This window comes from Panthera leo, chromosome B2 (genome assembly GCF_018350215.1).
Source record: "Panthera leo isolate Ple1 chromosome B2, P.leo_Ple1_pat1.1, whole genome shotgun sequence".
Lineage (NCBI taxonomy): Eukaryota > Metazoa > Chordata > Mammalia > Carnivora > Felidae > Panthera > Panthera leo.
The window spans coordinates 99,217,746-99,236,028 of record NC_056683.1 but is presented as its reverse complement, the minus strand read 5'-3'; the positions used below and the strand labels follow the sequence as shown (position 1 = coordinate 99,236,028).

At 39.7% G+C, this 18,283-nt stretch overlaps 1 protein-coding gene across 16 annotated transcripts in view; it reads left to right on the top strand.

The window, feature by feature from the left end:
- Positions 1 to 8,655: 8,655 nt before the first annotated feature.
- Positions 8,656 to 18,283, top strand: part of CDK19 (cyclin dependent kinase 19) — a 189,538-nt gene continuing 179,910 nt past the window's right edge. For 2 of the 16 annotated variants that reach the window (XM_042939575.1, XM_042939574.1), the window contains exons 1-2: positions 8,970 to 9,168; positions 10,125 to 10,219. In XM_042939575.1, the coding sequence (XP_042795509.1) occupies positions 9,048 to 9,168; positions 10,125 to 10,219 (216 nt within the window). In that variant the 5' untranslated portion in view covers positions 8,970 to 9,047. The other 14 variants (XM_042939585.1, XM_042939595.1, XM_042939597.1 and 11 more) reach the window with 14 other exon arrangements.

Here is an 18,283-nt window from a genome sequence, read left to right as displayed (position 1 = left end):
GGAAGGGGGGACCCAACCCAGTCTGGAGAGGCCAGAAAAGACTTCTTGAAGATGATCTTGGGTTGAGCCTTCAACCATGAGGAAACAACTTGGTAAATCTCTTCAATAAATTTCACTGACCTAGATTAGACTGTGGAAAGAGAAATTTTATCTCCAAATTCAAATTCGACTTTCACATAGCTTATAAATGGTGATGACTAAGGGTATAAGCATGAAAAAATAGTCAACAATTTTGCTTACTGTTTCCATCACCTATGCACTGAACCTGATTTGCAAGATTTGCAGCTCAGGTATCCTCATGACTAATCCATTGGAAGTGAGGCATGCCTACCTTTTCTTCTGACTTGAACAAATGGTTGAAACCATCACTTTTTTTCTCTCCTTTTTTTAGAAATGTTTTTATTTATTTTTGAAGGAGAGAGAGAGACAGAGCATGAGCGGGGGAGGAGCAGAGAGAGAGGGAGACACAGAATCAGAAGCAGGCTCCAAGCTCTGAGCTGTCAGCACAGAGCCCGTTGCGGGGCTCAAACTCACCAACTGTGAGATCATGACCTGAGCCGAAGTCGGACGCTTAACCGACTGAGCCACCCAGGTGCCCCTCACTTTTTTCTTTCATTGTGGTTTCCTACCTGTGTCAAATCAACTCAGTTGGTTTACTTATTTATTTAAAATGTTTATTTATTTTTGAGAGAGAATGAGAGAGAGAGAGAGAGAGAGAGAGAGAGAGAGAGGCAGAGGGAGAGGGGGATAGAGGATCTGGAGTGGGTTCTGCACTATCAGCACAGAGCCTGATGCGAGGCTCAAACTCAAACTTCAAGATCATGACCTGAGCCAAAGTCGGATGCTTAACTGACTGAGTCACTCAGGTGCCCCTGAACTCAGTTTTTTAAAATGTTTAGACCAAACTTTTCAAATCCTTTATTGGCATTTGATTTAGGTCTTATTAATTTCTGTGTGATTATCATTTATATGTTTTTTCTTAGAACCTAGGACAGGCTACATTCAGATATCAGAGAATAATTCATGCTATATTGGGGTTAAGAAGTTTAAAGAATGAAAGTGTAATTGGCAAAGTCATACTTGTGGACTTTCTATTTCTTTTTCTGTTTTTCTGAAAACACAGTAAGCCAAAAAGATAAATAGGGTAGTCTTGCTCCTACTTGGAAGGAATTTGATTTTTTACTATCCTGAATGAAAAAAATATGTCCCAGCTCTCTTTGAAATAAGCAACAGCTCAATAGTGGGACTGAAAACCTACTTCATTGTTATTTTATAGCATATTGTAGTTACTGCGTATTTGAAGATATCCTATATTTTCCCATATGTGATCTACTAAAAAATGACAATAAAAAGAACAAGAAGATCTTGTAATCTGTCTATAAGGCTAATTTTTTTTTTTTAAAGTAAGCTCCATACCCAACATGTGGTTTGAACTCACAACCCTGAGATCCTGAGAGCAAGAGTTGCATAGTCTACAAACTGAGCCAGCCAGGTGCCCCTACAAGGCTAAGTTTTAAGAATCAGATTTATTTACCATGACATGTTTTTGTCATTAGAGCAGAGAAATATGGCTAAAAGATGGAGAGGGAGTGTTTTAATAACATTCCTATAGTTAGACTCTTCTTTATGAAAAGAAAAATATAAATAAGAAAGCCCAGACTGGGGATCCCAGAAACTCCCTCCCATTTCCACTGAATGTTGTGTGGGATGAGGGAAAAGGTCATTCTCTTCCTTTTTTTCAGGATAGCCCCTCATTCAATGACAGTCAAAACTGGGCATTGTTCCTGGTTGAATAGTGTTCCCCCCAAATTCATGCCCACCTGGACCCTGACAGTGTGATCTCATTTAGAAATCAGATCTTTGCCAATGTATAAAAGTTACAATGAGGTTGTAACTTGCACAATGAGAATTAGGGTGGGGCCTAAATCCAATATGACTAATGTCTTTTTAAGAAGAGGGGAATTTGGACACAGGCACAGATGGAAGATGGCCATGTGGAAACAGAGGCAAAGACTGTAGTTATGTTGTCACATGCCAAGGAAAGCCAAGGATTACTGGCAAACACCAGAAACTAGGAGGGAGGCATGTATCAGATTCTCTCAGAAGGAACCAACCTTGCCTACACCTTGATTTCTAGACTCCAGAACTGTGAGGGAATAAATTCCTATTGTTTTATGCTACTCTGTTACAGCAGTCCTAATCTGACAGAGGCATCCAGCTCTTCCCATGCCCTATCAGTAGCAGGCGGGTATCCCTCCCTTAGTTCAGTCTATACCCTGATCTAGCAGGAAGAGGTCTGATTCTTAACCCCATTGTCTCCCATTCCTCTTCTTCAGCTTCCCTGACACCGAGTCTGTACAAAAGAGACCAGAATCTGTTTCTCCATCAGCCTTTTAGCTTAGACCATCCTTATTAAAAAGAGCTTTCAGGGGCACCTGGGTGGCTCAGTCGGTTAAATGTCTGATTTTGGCTCGGGTCATGATCTTGTGGTTTGTGAGTTCGAGCCCCACATCCACATCAGGCTCACTGCTGTCAGTGCAGAGTCTGTCTCAGATCCTCTGTCTCCCTCTCTCTCTGCCCCTCTCTCTCAAACATAAATAAACATAAATTAAAAAAAAAAAACTATTAAAAAAAAAAGAGCTTTCAGGGTGTGTGGGTATCTCAGTCGGTTGAGCGTCGACTCTTGAGTTTGGCTCAGGTCATGATCCCACGGTTGTGGGATCCAGCCCCATGTTGGACTCCGTGCTGAGCGTGGAGCTTGCTTAAGATTCTCTCTCTCTCTCTCTCTCTCTCTCTCTCTCTCTCTCCCTTTGCCTCTCTCCCCTGCTTGAGCATGTTCTCTCTCTCTCTCTCTTAAAAAAAAAAATCTTAAAAAAAAATAAAAAGAACTTTCTTCTCAGATCTTTAATCAATGTTTAAATAGTCTGAACATGGCTCCCAGAAGAGTAACAGGTATTTAGATGGGAATTCATACTCTGAAATCTGGTAGGCCAGAGATCTGTTGCTGTTTGGGGGCGGGGTGGGGGGGAAGAGCAAAGGCAAGGAAGGGCTCTTTAACATACTAAGACAATGAACATCTCAATGGCTGTGGCAATGCTCATTCTCTACATTGCATAAGCCCTATGACTCTTCTGTGCACTGAGAAACAGAAATAGATAAATGACATCAATCAAATATGAAGTAAAGGAAGCAGAGGTAGTAATTGTAACAAATATGAAGTAGAGTTTAAGACAAAGAGGACGGAATGTCTCAGTAGGATCATTTGATCTTGATAAATGGGACAGTTAATACTTGGCAGTGTTGTTCTTCAGTATCATAGAAACCTGGGGTTAAATCCTATCAGTGATAGTAACACTATAAATTATCTTTTTAGAACTTCTGGGGTTTTTTTAATCTGTAAAATTGAGATAATACATATCTTCCTCATAGGACGGTTGTAAGGATCATATTAGCTAATTTATATAAAATGCCTAGGATTCAATAAATGTTAGCTTTCATTCTCACTCTGCTTACTTGCCAAAAAATATATCAAGACCACCATTACTTCAAGCCCCATTGCTTTTTTTTTTTTTTTTTTTTAATTTTAAAGTAGGCCTCACATCCAGCGCAGAGCCCAAAACAGGGCTTGAACTCACAACTCTGAGATCAAGACCTGGGCTGAGATCAAGAGTCAGATGCTTAACTAACTGAGACCCCCAGGTGCCCCATTGCTTTTCCTTCTCTATATTTGATCATTCTCCTAGGTCATATAGGAAAGTGTTTATTTTTATTATAATGGGGCTATGACTCTCTCAGCTCTTCAATTCCCTCTTCTTCATGTGGGCCCAATCTTACTCTCCCCACTCACCTTCGGAAGATGATTTCTTCCTTTCTGTGTGAAGCCACCTCTGTTTGGATTTTGTTCTCTAGGAGCTCCATATTTTAGCCCAATGTTTCCCATAGTTTTACCTTTTCTTTCTCTACCGGTTCTTTGCCCCCAGTATATGAAAAGTTTCTTTCTCCTATTAAAAATGAACTAATAACAAAACCAAACTCTGAACCTCTCCCAAGGTAAAATAGGTAAAATCCTATCCTTCTCCTTTCTCAGCCAAGCTCCTACTTTTTTTTCATTTATAAAGTTTTTTTTAAATGTTTATTTATTTTTGAGAGACAGAGAGAGAGAGAAAGAGAGAGCACAAGCAGGGGAGGGGCAGACACACACACACACACACACACACACACACACACACACACACACACAGAATCTGAATCTGAAGCAGGTTCCAGGCTCTGAGCTGTCAGCACAGCGCTGAAGCGGGGCTCGAACCCACCAACTGTGAGATCATGGCCTGAGCCACCCAGGCGCCCCTTTTTTTCATTTAAATTTTATTTACCTTTTGAAAAGGCAACATTTCTTGGATCAAAATTCAAAAAAGCATACATTAGAAATTCTGTCTCCTATCCTTGATTCTCAAACAGTTTCCCTTCCCTGAGCAAAGAGTTTCCTGTGGTCTTTTTAGATATCGGTTTAGGCATATACAAGCAAGTATGTATTTTTCCTTCTGTATAAAAATTTTAGCATACTATGGACACTCTTCTGATTCTTGCTTTTTTTTTTTTTTTCAGTTAAAAATATGTCTTGGATGTCTTTTCGTATCAGTGTCTAAACAATTTTCTCATTGTTTCAAGTCTTCTGGAAAGCAGGGGCCAAGATGGGATTAGACATGCAAGAGACTTACTAAAGGAAATGCCTTTGAGAGAGAAAAGGAGGCAGCTGGAGATGAATCAGATAGTGATGCTGATCTGAGCCCTGTGAAGGAGGGAAGGAAGGCATGAGGGTTGGGGTAGGCAGGGACTAAGACTGCACCATAGATCTAAAAAAGTTTCAGATGGGCTTAAACCTGGGGATTCCTTAAGACAAAGTCACACATCAGAGGAATCCTGTATCCTGCAGGAGTGGACCTTTGTGAACTTCCTGCTGTGCTCAGTCATTGGCTGGGTGCAGCCCATGGGGAGTTTGGCCTCATTGCAAATGCAGTGCTAGATTCAGGGCTTAGAAGCTGGACCCTCCCTGCAGGGAAGACATCTGGGAGGAATATTTCATAGCCTTCATATTATTTTTAGGGCTGCATAATAATCCAATGAAGGATGTGCCATACTTTATCCATTATGAGAGACATATCACAGTATCTACCACAAGGAGTATAATTGTAGGAAACTACTATGTGGTTTTGATAGAGGCTGCCAAGATCAAAATCTAATGTATATATTGGTATATATTTTGTGAACGTGTATTCCACCAGCAAGGCAGGAGACTGTTTCCTCATATCCTTAGTAACACAGGGTGTGGTCAAGCTTTTTTTTAAAGTTTATTTATTTATTTTGAGAGAGAGAGAGAGGCAGAGAGAGGGAGAGGGAATCGCAAGCAGGTTCTTTGCTGTCGGCACAGGGCTCAGTCTCATCAACTGTGAGATCATGACCTGAACCCAAATCAAAAGTCAGATGCATAACTGACTGAGCCATCCAGGCACCCACCCAAAACTTTTGATTTTTTTAGTTAACCTTTTCATAACCTACATTTGATTTTTTACTTACACATTTTCCCACCTTCCACTCACTCCCTAGTACATATTCATTAAGCCCTGGCTCTGCAATTTACTAGTTGTCTCAGTTTGTTCATATGTAAAATAAGAATTCTAAATCAACATACTTAATAGGGATATTTTGAGGATAAAATGAATGCAAAACTCCATGTTTAAAAACAGCAACCAATAGGGGCGCCTTGGTGGCTCAGTTGGTTGGGCCTCCAACTTTGGCTCAAGGCATGATCTCAGGGTTTGTGGGCTCGAGCCTTGCATCTGGCTCTGTATTGACAGCTCAGAGCCTGGAGCCTGCTTCAGATTCTGTGTCTCCCTCTCTCTCTGCCCCTCTCCTGCTCGCGTTCTGTGTGTCTCTCTCTCAAAAATAAATAAACATTTAAAAAAATTAAAAAAAAACCCCAGCAACCAACGGATAAACATTCTCCACACTCCACCGTCATATACTGATGATTTCCAAATCTATACAATTAGGGCAGACTTTTTGTTGGCAGGTAAAAATATTCATCTGCTTACTTGTTATTTCTTTTTTTAATGTTTATTTATTTATTTTCAGGAGAGAGAGAGAGAGAGAGAGAGAGAGAGAGAGAGAGAAAGCACGCTGTCACAAAACATGAGATCATAACCTGAGCTGGAATCAAGTGTCAGGTGCTTAACTGACTGAGCCGTCCAGGCACCCCAATGCTTACTTGTTATTTCCATCTTGATGCCCCACAAGCACTTCAATTACAACATGCCCCAATGAAACTCATCATTTTTCTCTTAAAAATTGCTCCTATTCCTTTATTTCCCTTATTGTTGAAGTCAAAACCCTGTAAGTCATTTCAGATTATTTTCTCTCCCTTAAACCCACATTTAATTAATCCTCAGGTTCTGTTGAATTTGATTCATAAATAATTCTGGTATCTGTCTTTTTCTTATGATCAGCACTGCCACTTGATGGTTTAATCTCTGTATTTTGTAAGTATTAAGGCAATAGCTTCTTTTTCTTCTTCTTTTTGTTTTTAAATAGCTCCATAATGAATGTGGGGTTTGAATTCAAGATCCTGAGATCAAGACTCACATGCTCTCCCGACTGAGCCAGCCAGATGATCCAAGGCAGTAACTTCTTTACTGTTCTCACTTTCTTCCAATCTATCCTGAACACTGTTGTCAGGAGGAGTTTTTGAATAACGACACTGATTATATTACTCTTTAGCTCAAGAGTCTTCAATGGTTTCCTATTGCCTATAGAATGATGAAATCTAAAACTTCCACTAGCCATATATATATATATATATCTATCTCTTTATAATTTGACCTCTACTTATCTGTCCAATCTCTTCTTAGATATCCCCTTTCCCTGCTTTAATCTGTAACATTCAAACTAGTTGCATTTCTCAGAATATATCATGTTCTCTCATGATAGATTCAGCCATCCTGCCTTAAATAATTTCTGCTCCCTACTTGCCCTTCACATAAAGTACTTTAAATTTTGGCTCAAAATTTCCCTCTGTTGTGAAGCCTAGCTTGACTCCTCTAGAATTCTTCCTATTCTACTATTTTTCTCTGTACCCACATAGTTTATTTTTAATTTGCTTGCATGTTTATTTCTTCAATAGGTTTTAGTTCTCCAATGGAAAGAGACCCATTTTCATCTGGTGTCTCCAGCACTTATCATGGTTCCTGGAAATAAGAGACTTACATACTCAGATATTTTCGATTGACTTCATGATCTGAGTTAGTTTCTCAGGAAATTTACTGTTGTAAATAAATGATCTCCCAACACTTCAAGTTTTCCAGGTTTCTCCCAAAACCTAGCAGGCAGGTCACTACCAATTCTCCTTACCACTTTATTTTTATTATTATTAATTTTTTAAATGTTTACTTATCTTTGAGAGAGACAGACAGAGCACGAGCAGGGGAGGGGCAAAGGGAGAGGGAGACACAGAATCTGAAGCAGGTTCCAGGCTCTGAGCTGTCAGCACAGAACCAGATGCCAACCGAACTCGAACTCACCAACCATGAGATCATGACCTGAGCTGAAGTGGGAAGCTTAACCTTAACCCACTCTGCCACCCAAGTGCCCCTCCTTATCACTTTAGATAAAAGTGACCATTTCCTCCTTTTTGCTCTCAATAAATGTGGTATATTAGTCTTATCCTAGCACCAATCACGTTTAGGATTGTATCCCAAGCATCTGACACGTTAAGTATGCAACAATTAAATGAATCAATGTTCACCTTGATGAAGGAAACTTTCTTAAACATTCTAGGAGAACGTCATCATTTTGCATAGACCGTAAAAAATCTTTTACAATCCAACCCTGATGATTGTTTTTAAAACGATGCATCCTGGCACTTTAATTGTCCTTAGACAGATGGCCAAACCTTGGCTATGGGAACCGCACAGTGTAGGAGGAGACCGTGACTAGAGCGCGAGGGAAAGGATGATTCGCTGCTAGGGTTCAGAAGTTCTCAGACGGATGCTAGAACTAGGAAACCGCTGATGGTTCAGCTTTTGAAATACCGTTTTTGCATCGTAAAGAAAAAAGATTAACCTATCAGGAACAACCGAGCACATCCAATTACCAATCAAGAACGGGAAAGGAGCCAAAGCCTGGGGATACCCACGCACCAAGGAGGACGTCATTCTCTAAGTCTCAGCCAATGAGAGATTGGGCGGAGGGGGCGGGGCAACGGGCGGACCAATTGCCACAGAAAAACAAACAATCTGCAGCACAACTGTCCTAACCACAGCCCTCGCCTCTCAAACCACTGGAGCAAACTCCTGAGCAAAGCACTTGTTAAATACTTTCCACTTTCCTTCTAGCCCGGGGGCAGTTACACTGGAGTACCTTCCTCATACTAGAACAAGGGCCTTCTTTCCACCAGCTCCCAAAGACTCGCAGAAAGAATACAGTAACTTTGAGCTTTCTACCTTCACAGGAACTGGCAGTCCGGAGCTACCTGAGGGGGAGGGGCAGCCCCAGTGCGCAGGCGTGCATGCCTTGTGGAGGCGGGGCTGTAGCGGCCCAAAGCATCCTGGGTGCTGTATTTCTTTTGCTGGCAAAACTGAACTGCTCCTGTAGCCTCCGGAACTACATTTCCCCGCAGCTCCCGCGGCCTCGAGGTGGGCGGGATGGTTGGTTAATGAGCTCGAGGAAGCCGCGGCGCGGCCCACCAGGTTCCAAAACAAGGAAATGAAGGGGGGAGGCGGGACTGGGGCTGCCTGCGGGAGCCGCCGCCGCCGCCGCCGCCGCGGAGGAGGAGGAGGAGGAGGAGGAGGAGGAGGTGGAGTAGGTGGCTGCCGCGGCCGCCGAGGAGTCCCTTGCTGAAGGCGGACCGCGGGGCGGCGGGCGGCGCGCGCGCGCCCGAGAGGCGGCTGTTGGAGAAGTGGAGCGGCGGTCGCGGGGGGAGGAGGAGGAGGAGGGACTGAGCGGCGGCGGCCCCCGCGTCCCGGTGCCTCTATGGGGAAAGCAGACAATGGATTATGATTTCAAGGCGAAGCTGGCGGCGGAGCGGGAGCGGGTGGAGGATTTGTTTGAGTACGAAGGGTGCAAAGTGGGACGCGGCACCTACGGGCACGTCTACAAGGCGAGGCGGAAAGATGGGTAAGAGCAGGGGCGGGGGGAGTAGGCTCGCTCGGGTCCTCGCCCTGCCCGCGACCGCGCGGGATGGGTGGGTTGGAGCCGGGTCGGGCCGTTCCCGAAGGGCGAGGCGGAGGTGGTCGCGGGGCCGCGTCCCAGCGCGGACTGAGGGACGCGGGTTCTGACTGCCCTCCCCGCGCGGCCCCGTCGCGCCCCTCGAACTCCAGCGGCAGCAGCCTAGTCGGGGGGCGTCGGTCCGGTTCCGGAGGGCGCCTTCCGCGTGCATGGAGCTGGCGGCGGGACTCGAGTTGGGACCTCGGCTGGAGGTGGAGTTTGTGGGGTCTGGTCTCTTGGGGAGACGCCGAGGGCTGGGAGAGCTTTGCCGAGTTGCCGCTCCGGCCCTGGGCTGGTGACGGTCGTTGTGGAACTTCCAATCGGCTAAGCGCCTCCCGGGGGCGGCGGTTTGAAACCTAGCGGAGGAGCTGGTCGGGCGGCCGAGCGCTGGGCTGGGGTCTTAGCCAGACTCTTGGGTCTGACCCTCCGCGCATCTCTGCCCTTGGGGCCAGCCAGCCCATTGGCTTCTCAGCGTAGTCCCGCGTCCCTGTCTATACCCGGCGACTTCTGGATCCCTGCTCATTCGCCCCTGATTTCGCTTTTTCACATTCTGAATTCCGCACTTTAACTCGAATGTAGGACCTCCTCGGAGACTAACCGCGTTTTGCCCGCAGAACTTCAGAGTTCGCCTAGTTTTTTGGTAACTCGTATTCCCCCCCCCCCCCCCCCCCCCCCCCTTTGGATATTCTTATGCTTTCCACTCCATCCCCTGGCTAAATGACTGCGTGCTGGGGTTTATCCAGCACCTAGATTATCCGGAACGGAATGCAGAGTGACAGAGATCTGGGCCTGAATCTTTGTTTACCTGGGATTTGAGGGAGAACCTTAGTAACCTCTTAGGAAGCCTTTATTGATTGTTCTCTTAGGAGATGGCGAGCTGGATTCTGTATTGAGAACGCCTATCCTTCGTCCTGTAGGGCAGACGGGCTCTAGGACAGGTGGAACCAGCTGCCGGCGAAGGGTAGGTTTAAACCAATCACCTGCTCACCGCCCTTCCTGGGAGGAATTCTCCTCCCCCAGAGTAAGGGAGCCCAGGAACATCTATCTACCTGTCCCGCCTAGATTTCAAAGATGGTCAAAAAGTATGAGAAAGAGAGTTTTTAGCATCCTAGCGGAACATTTCTGAATAAAGTGAATATCAGTCACAATGACATTAGTAAGATTTGAAATGCTGCCTAACGTTCTGCGCACTCTGTTGTAATTGATATAGTTGATTTATGAACTTGAGGACGAAAGTTGTTAAGGTGTGTGTGCTAATTTCATAGAGAATGAAAACACAACTTTACAAATTGTTTTATCATAAAGTATGGTGAAAATCACAAGGTACTAAACACGTGTAAAGGATTGTTACTGCAAGTAGTTTTGGTATTATAACTGAAAGGGCTCCATAGTAGTCAGTTGTAAACTTCTCTCATAATTCTTTTAGTTAATTGCCAGGTGTCCTTGAATGAGTATCTTGGAATGTCAGGTACTTAAAATTAACTTGTATTTTGTGTTTGGAATATTTACTTGTTATACTGGTGTTTCTGTGGGAATATTATCAGATCTATTTGGGGAAAGCACATCTAGTTTTCCTATTTGGACATTGGCATTACAAAACAAATTATATGTGGTGTTTTTCATACTCCTCATGCTAACTTTATAATGTACTTGATTTGAAATTTTTTAAATGTATTTTCTTTTTTTTTGTTGTTAAAATAACTTCCTTTTAGTAGGCAACTTTTAAGAAAAATCTGCTTCTGAATTGTATTTTGATAGCATGGGATAAAACAAAAAACATAATTTAATTCCTGCTTCTAATTGTTCTTTTTGAATATTTTCCCCTCTAATAAAGTTTTTGATTCGACTGCACTTTCTTGAGTGAAATTTGTTTGATTAGAATTAATAAAGTTTCTTTAATAGAGTAAGATCAGTCTGTGTATCTTCAAAATATGCTTTTTAAAGAAATTTTTAGGATCTGAAAGCATTAGTTGATATCACTATATTCTAAGAAAAATCATTATAAAGGTAGGTTTCCTTGGACTAGGGGTCTAGTTGAGATTTGAGGCTTTATGTTAATAGCACATCTCTTGTGGGTTGGTAGCAATGATTTTAAAGAACAAAAAATTTTTAAAGTTTTTAGTGATGGTTCTAAATTGTGATGCAGATTTGCATAGTAAAGATTTTACACTCTGATCATGGTTAGTTATAGTTTAGCTCTTTCCGGAATTTATTTTGGTTAATTCAGAAAAAAATGTATAATGCTACTTTAGGGAGCAAGAAAGAAATCACGTGCGTACATTTAAGAGAAGTTATTCTGATGTATATAATGTAGTATATAACCAAAATCATTTGGGTCTTTTGAAGAAACACTGGAAGAAGTAATGTAACTTACAAAAGAAAAGCCTCTGTTTATAGTTTAGTACTACCTTTTAAAAAAATCTTAGAGTGATATTTCCATTAAAATAATGACTTTAACTTGGGCTGTGTTAATTATACTATGTAAATTTGTGACAGTGGAAATGAAAGATTACATTTGGGTTTTTCACCTTTAATAAAAATGTCATTTGTTCTTTTTGTTTTGAAGGAAGAGAATCTTTTGACCCAACCATCCTTTTTAAATAAATCAGGCTTAATGTTATTCCTGAGAAACAAGTTCAGAATATTTCTAGACTTTTTAGTATGAACAATAATTTGTAATAGTTTTCCTTTTAAAATTTGTAAAAAAGGATATATGTTTATGGTTTATGGTTACAAATCTCAAGACCATATTCCTCAAATTTGAAAAACTTTGCTTTGATTGATAAAGGAATATTTTAAAAGGTTCTTTTGTCAATAAGAGAGTCAAACAAACATGATTCCATAGGATAATATGTCTGAAAACTGTTACACCAAACAATACTACTATTCAATTTTGCAGACATTCATTTAGTCTTTTGAACCACTCCAATAAAAGATTACTCCTTTTTGAGATGTCTTTAAAAGATACTTCATAATTGAAAGTGAAATGGCTGACATCTTAACAGTTTCAGTTTTGCCTTAGGGTTTCAGATGAGTAGTTTGTGACTATACATCTTAGTGTGTAAAGTTTTAGATGAGTAATTGGTGATTATACATCTTAATGTATGTCATAAAATCCTTCACAAATGTGTAGGTACATATGGATACATACAGGTAAATAATAGGTATGGACCTATCTGCCTGGCTTTGATGGATTTTTCATATTTGGTTTGTAGTTAGAATAGACGATTGTATTTGCATTTTTTTGTGTGTGGGGGGTGGAATGTACAAAGAGTTTTAGATCATTTAGTCTCACTTCTTTACAAATGAGAAAACCAGAGCTTTTAGAGGTTATCATGCCCATAGTCTCACAGCAAAGACAAGCCTCACAGAAGTTACAAGATAGTAGGAATCCAGCTCTCCTGACTGAGTTGTTGCATTTTCTAATGTGTCCTACTTCTTAATACCATACGGGGAAAACCCAAAAAGGCCATGTTAAACCTCCAGTTTTGACAAACTTATTGTATAAGCCTTTTCCATGCAAAGGATATATCTATACCAACAAATGTGGAAAAGGGAAAATATTGCATGGATATTAAAAAAAAAAAAAAAGGAGTGCCAGCCTATAGATTCTACCATGTGTAGTTGCTTTTCTTCATCAAGTTTCTCTTCATCCTCATTTTCATTACTTTTGGCCTCCATCTTTCAAAAAAAAAACCCACCATTTTTGCATAGTAGCTGAATTGGTCTCTGCTGTTAGGCTAGTCTTTCCTTGTGATAGTCCAACATCCAAGTTGCTCAGGGTCATTTTTCTGCAAATAATCATGAAACATCTTGGAAAACTACATTCTCTATCTTTCAAACCATCATATCCAATTTTAATTCCTTACTTTGGCATATAAAGCTATTTGCATTAGGATCCTAAAGTTTTTCTCGTCTTTATAGCCTTTATACTTGCCACCAACTCCCGGAGTTGGTGCAAGCCATGTTTTCCAGAGTGTGCAAGCCATGTTTCTGTAGCATTTTTTAGCACTTACTAAGTCTTTTTCATGTCTTTTTTTTTTTTTTTTTTTTTTTTTACGTTCAAAGTAAAGTGGTATTGCTCTGCCATTCCTCCCTCCCTTTTCTCCTCACTCCCATAAACTTGGCCAACTCCTGCTCATACTTCAATACCCTATTCAGATAGCTTTTCTTCTAGAAGCCTTCCTTTATTCACTTTATTAGTTGTGCTTGTGCCTCTCTTTGTTCTTAGGTGTATAATATCACTATAAGTAATATTAATCTGCCCCATAAACTATTAGCTACAAATGGGTCATCATTTATTTCCAGAGTCTTGTACAGAGTTTGGCATATAATGGACACTCAGAAATTTTAATTAAAAAAAAAAAAAGGTCCCACATTGGTAATACTGCCCTGATGTTTTCAGTAATTGTTTTGTTTTTTTAAAAAAAAATTAACATTTATTATTTGACAGAGACAGAGCACGAGTGGGGGAGGGGCAGAGAGAGAGGCAGTCACAGATTCTGAAGCAGGCTGTAGACTCCAAGCTGTCAGCCCAGAGCCTGACACAAGGCTTGAACTCATGAACTGTGAGATCATGACCTGATCCAAAGTCAAATGCTTAACCGACTGAGCCACCCAGGTGCCCCTTCAGTAATTGTTTTGAAAGCCTGCAATGCAGTGATGTTACATAAGTGGTTACCATAAATAATTTTATAGCACTAATTAGATCTAGTATAATTTTTTTTCTAAGAAATTATGTGCTGCTTTTTAAGACAGTTGATACATTTCTTTTAGTAGATTGATAAGGAACGTATGTAATTTTTTTGTTTTGAGTTAAGCATTTTTCCCTTTTAGGCCAGCTCTTGTAAAATTATTATAGAAATCTTGTGTTCTTTGCTTTCACTATCTATTTTATAGAGATGCTTAGAAATTGTGGGCATTGGGGCACCTGTATGGCTCAGTGGGTCAGGCATCCGACTTTGGCTCAGGTTATGATCTCACAGTTTGTGAGTTGGAGCGTCATGTTGGGCTCTGCGCTGGCAGCTCAGAGCTTGCTTGGAATTCTCTCTCTCTCTCTCTCTCTGTGCTCCTCCCTTGCTCTTGCACTGTCTCTCAAAAGTAAATAAACATTAAAAAAAATGTAGGCATTCGAACATATTTTACGAAATTTATTGATCTTACGGGTTTATGTTAATAAATTTAGTATCTTTAGCACTTAGTAAATCAAATAAACATTGGTTTATGTTTAATTGGTTCTTCATTTATGTATTACAAGAACTTTTTGAAGCCCAGGAAAAGAAACATTTTCAATAAAATTTGATTGTTTAGAGCAGTGGTCGACAAACTTTCTTTACAAAGAGGCAGATACTAAATATTTTAGGCCTTGGAGGCCATACAGTATATGTTGTAATTACTTGAATCTGCTGTTGTAGTGTCAAAGTATCCACAGACAAATGTGTAAATGAACACAAATTAGAATGTGTTTCAATAGAATTTTATTTATAAAACCAAGTGGTGAGCTCGCTTTGGCGGGCAGGCTGTAGTTTGCCCTGCTTAGTCTAGAACAGTGACGTCCAATAGATCTTCGTGCAATGATGAACATGCGTCTATGCTGTAAAGTATGGTAGCCACTAGCCATATGTGGCTCAAGGAATGTGGTTACTGTGACTGAGACACTGGCTAGTAGCTGTGATGTTGGACTCGGAAGGTTTAGTCTTGGGGACAAGTAGCTTAGCAACACATTTATAATTTTCAAATCCATGAAGTGACATTTTAATTTTTTTAAATTTGGTTAATCTCTACACCCAATGTGGGGCTGGATGGAACTCAGCACCCTGAGATTGAGAGTTGCATGCTCCACCTACGTAACCAGCTAGGTGCCCCTGAAGAGACCTTTTAATAAAAATGTGTAGTTGACGGTGTGGACAAATGAAATAGGATAGCCCACGTCTTTTCTTTTTTTTTCTCTTTTCTGCCAAAACCCGCACAAAGCTCATGTCTTTTCAGTTATAGGCAGAATTTTGAGGCTGAAACAGTTTGATAATGCAAACCGATACTCGAATCCATAAACTGTCAATTTGTGAATGGAATCAAGGATATTTGATCACTTTTTGAAAAAAGTATTTTTGTTAAAAAAAAAAGAATGTTGTTCAGTGAGTAGTAAGTGCATGTGCATAAGAAGATATACAATGTGGTAGTAAGCCTTCCCTTTCCCAACCACCCTTTTCCCTTTCTAAAGATGGCCATTCTCAGTTTTCCTTTTTAGAGATTTTCTTGGGGTGTGTGTATTTAATGGTAAATAGTTTACTGTACATTTCTCTATATTTTTTTCACCTTAAATGTAATTTGAAGATCATTACATAATTGATATGCAGAGATGCCTGGTTCCTCTTAATAATAGTTTCACTTGTATTCCACTGTATTGACTTACATAATTTACTTAACTATCCCTCTTGATGGACATTTAGGCTGTTACTAGTCTTTTGCTAGTACTAACACTGTAGTGAACTGTACCTAGTAGGTACAGTTTTTGTGTGTATTAGTGTAGCTAATTTAAACTCCTGTAAGCTATTTACCTTTGGAAGTATTGGCTTGCAATGATTTGCTAATATGGTGATATATGAGATATAAATCACTAAAGATTGAAAACAATGGGGCTGAGAATAAGGAAGTCTTATTCCTTAAAGGCTTTAAAAATAATTATTCATACATAAAAATGAGTTCTAAATCATTAGTTTCCATAGGAAATACAAGTTACCGTTTTAGCAGCACGAGAAAGGCTTGCCTCTGAGTTTTATGTAGGCAAAAAGTAGATCTATGGAAAGGTTTTTTTGATAGGGATGTCAGTATTGATGAATTAAGGAATTTTACTTTTGTATACTATATGTTTGGACTGAATATGCTGGGTAAAAAATTAATATGTGATGTTAAACTGTGTGCTTGGTTTGCAAAATGCTTAACTAGTGTAATGAGGTTTAGACATCAGTATAGAAGACTTGAAGGCAATATAGTACAATTCGAAATTTTCTTGGTGGTAAACGATGAAAGTAAGACTGCTTGGTTAATGTGTATATAAAGATCAGCCTGTTCATTCTCTTGTGACGTTGGGACTGTATGTTAGTGCTGCTTTTGGATTCCAAAACAAAGGAACAAGATATATATTTTTTTAAAGAGAGCATTTTAATATTTTGAATTATTAACATGATTATTTCTTTAAAAAGCAGGTAGTTTTTAAGGGCTAGAACCATGAAGAGGTAGCCGACAAAGCTATTTGAAGATTCTTGTCCATTTATAAATAGCTGATAGTTCAACACTTCCTGTAATAACCCTTTTGAGCATGCATTGTGCAGGATAAAAGAGAGTCTCAAGAGAGAAGACAGGATGTAATTCAGGATACAAGTGTGCGGCAGTAGTTTTTTTATTGAGGGTGTGAATTCTTATCCAAAAGTGAGTGAGTGATCAAAGAGAAGTAAAAACCTGTAAAGTCCTTAAATAATTGGTGTCCTTATAAAATATCTTTAATTTCTAATATAATAAGTCTTTCTAAAGGAGAAACACATCCTCCTCATAGAGGCTTTAAACCTGTTGTGTGTTTTCTATCTAAAAATATTATTTCTGTGAGATTTTGTTGCTGATGATCTCAGTTACCAAGTGGAATGTGATTAAGAAATGGATTTAATTTTGTTTTTATTGTGACCACAGACCAAAACCGTGTCATGGCAAACTATTTTGCAGATATTTGTAGATATATACATTTGGACAGAAAGGTGAGTTCATGGTTGCTGGAAAAGTAAGGTAAAACTTTTGCCTTATGGGTGGGCTAGTTGCATCTTTCTGTGGGAAAGTTCTTCTCCTTAGGATTGTGATCTGGGGCACAAAGTGTGTTGCTCTTTACAAAAGTTAGTTTCCTTTTTCTCTTTCCCTTTTGTAATGTAATTATTATACTTGCATTTTAAGAGTGACTTAGACACTGAGTGAATCCAGTTGTTTTGGATTTAGGTGCAAATTTTAAAAAATGTGAGCTTCCTTTTTTTCTGAAGAAATTGTATGTAATTTGAACTTATGTAACTTATAAAACCAGAGTTCTGTTCACTGATTTCTCAGCAATCTTTTGATCTATATATTTGTGTCAAAGTGGAAATATTTTTATTTTTATGCTATTAAAATTTATCAGATAATAGTTGTACGTGATTTAAAAGACTCTAACAGTTAAACTATATATAAAATTAAAAGTAAAAGTCTTCTTATTGTCCACTCCCAAGCTTCCATCATTTTTCAAAGATAGCCAGTGTTGACTGTTTCTGTTTTAAGTTTTGCTGGTGCTTACTAGTATAACTTTAAGTAATATGCATGTAAAAAATAATATGCATATAATTCTATGTTCTGATTTATCAACTTTAGGCATTTTTTGTTGATTTTCCATTAGAAAAGCTGAGCAATTTCCCATCTCAACATTCAAATTTATTACCTTTGTTATTTTACATTTTTTGTGGCAAATACTTTTATAACTTTAAATCATAAGCTTAAATCTTTTTTATTTTTTTTAATTTTGATTAGGCTCCTTGCTGAACGTGGGGCTTGATCACAGGACTGAGATCAAGAGTCACATGCTCCACTGACTGAGCTAGCCAGGCACTCCATTAAATTTCTTTTTCTTTCTTTCTTTAAAAAATTTTTTATTCTTTTTTTTTTTTTTAACATTTTTTTCTTTTTTTAAAGTAATCTCTACACCCAACAACCTGGGGCTTAAACTCACGACCCTGACATGAAGAGTCACATGCTCTACCAGCTGAGCTAGCCAGCTATTACATTAAATTTCTTTTTCTTTCTTTTTTTTTTCTTTTATTCTTTTTAAAAAAATAATTGGTGTCCTTCTAAAATATCTTTAATTTCTTTTTTTTTTTTTTAACGTTTTATTTTTGAGACAGAGAGAGACAGAGCATGAACGGGGGAGGGGCAGAGAGAGAGGGAGACACAGAATCGGAAGCAGGCTCCAGGCTCTGAGCCATCAGCCCAGAGCCCGACAAGGGGCTCGAACTCACGG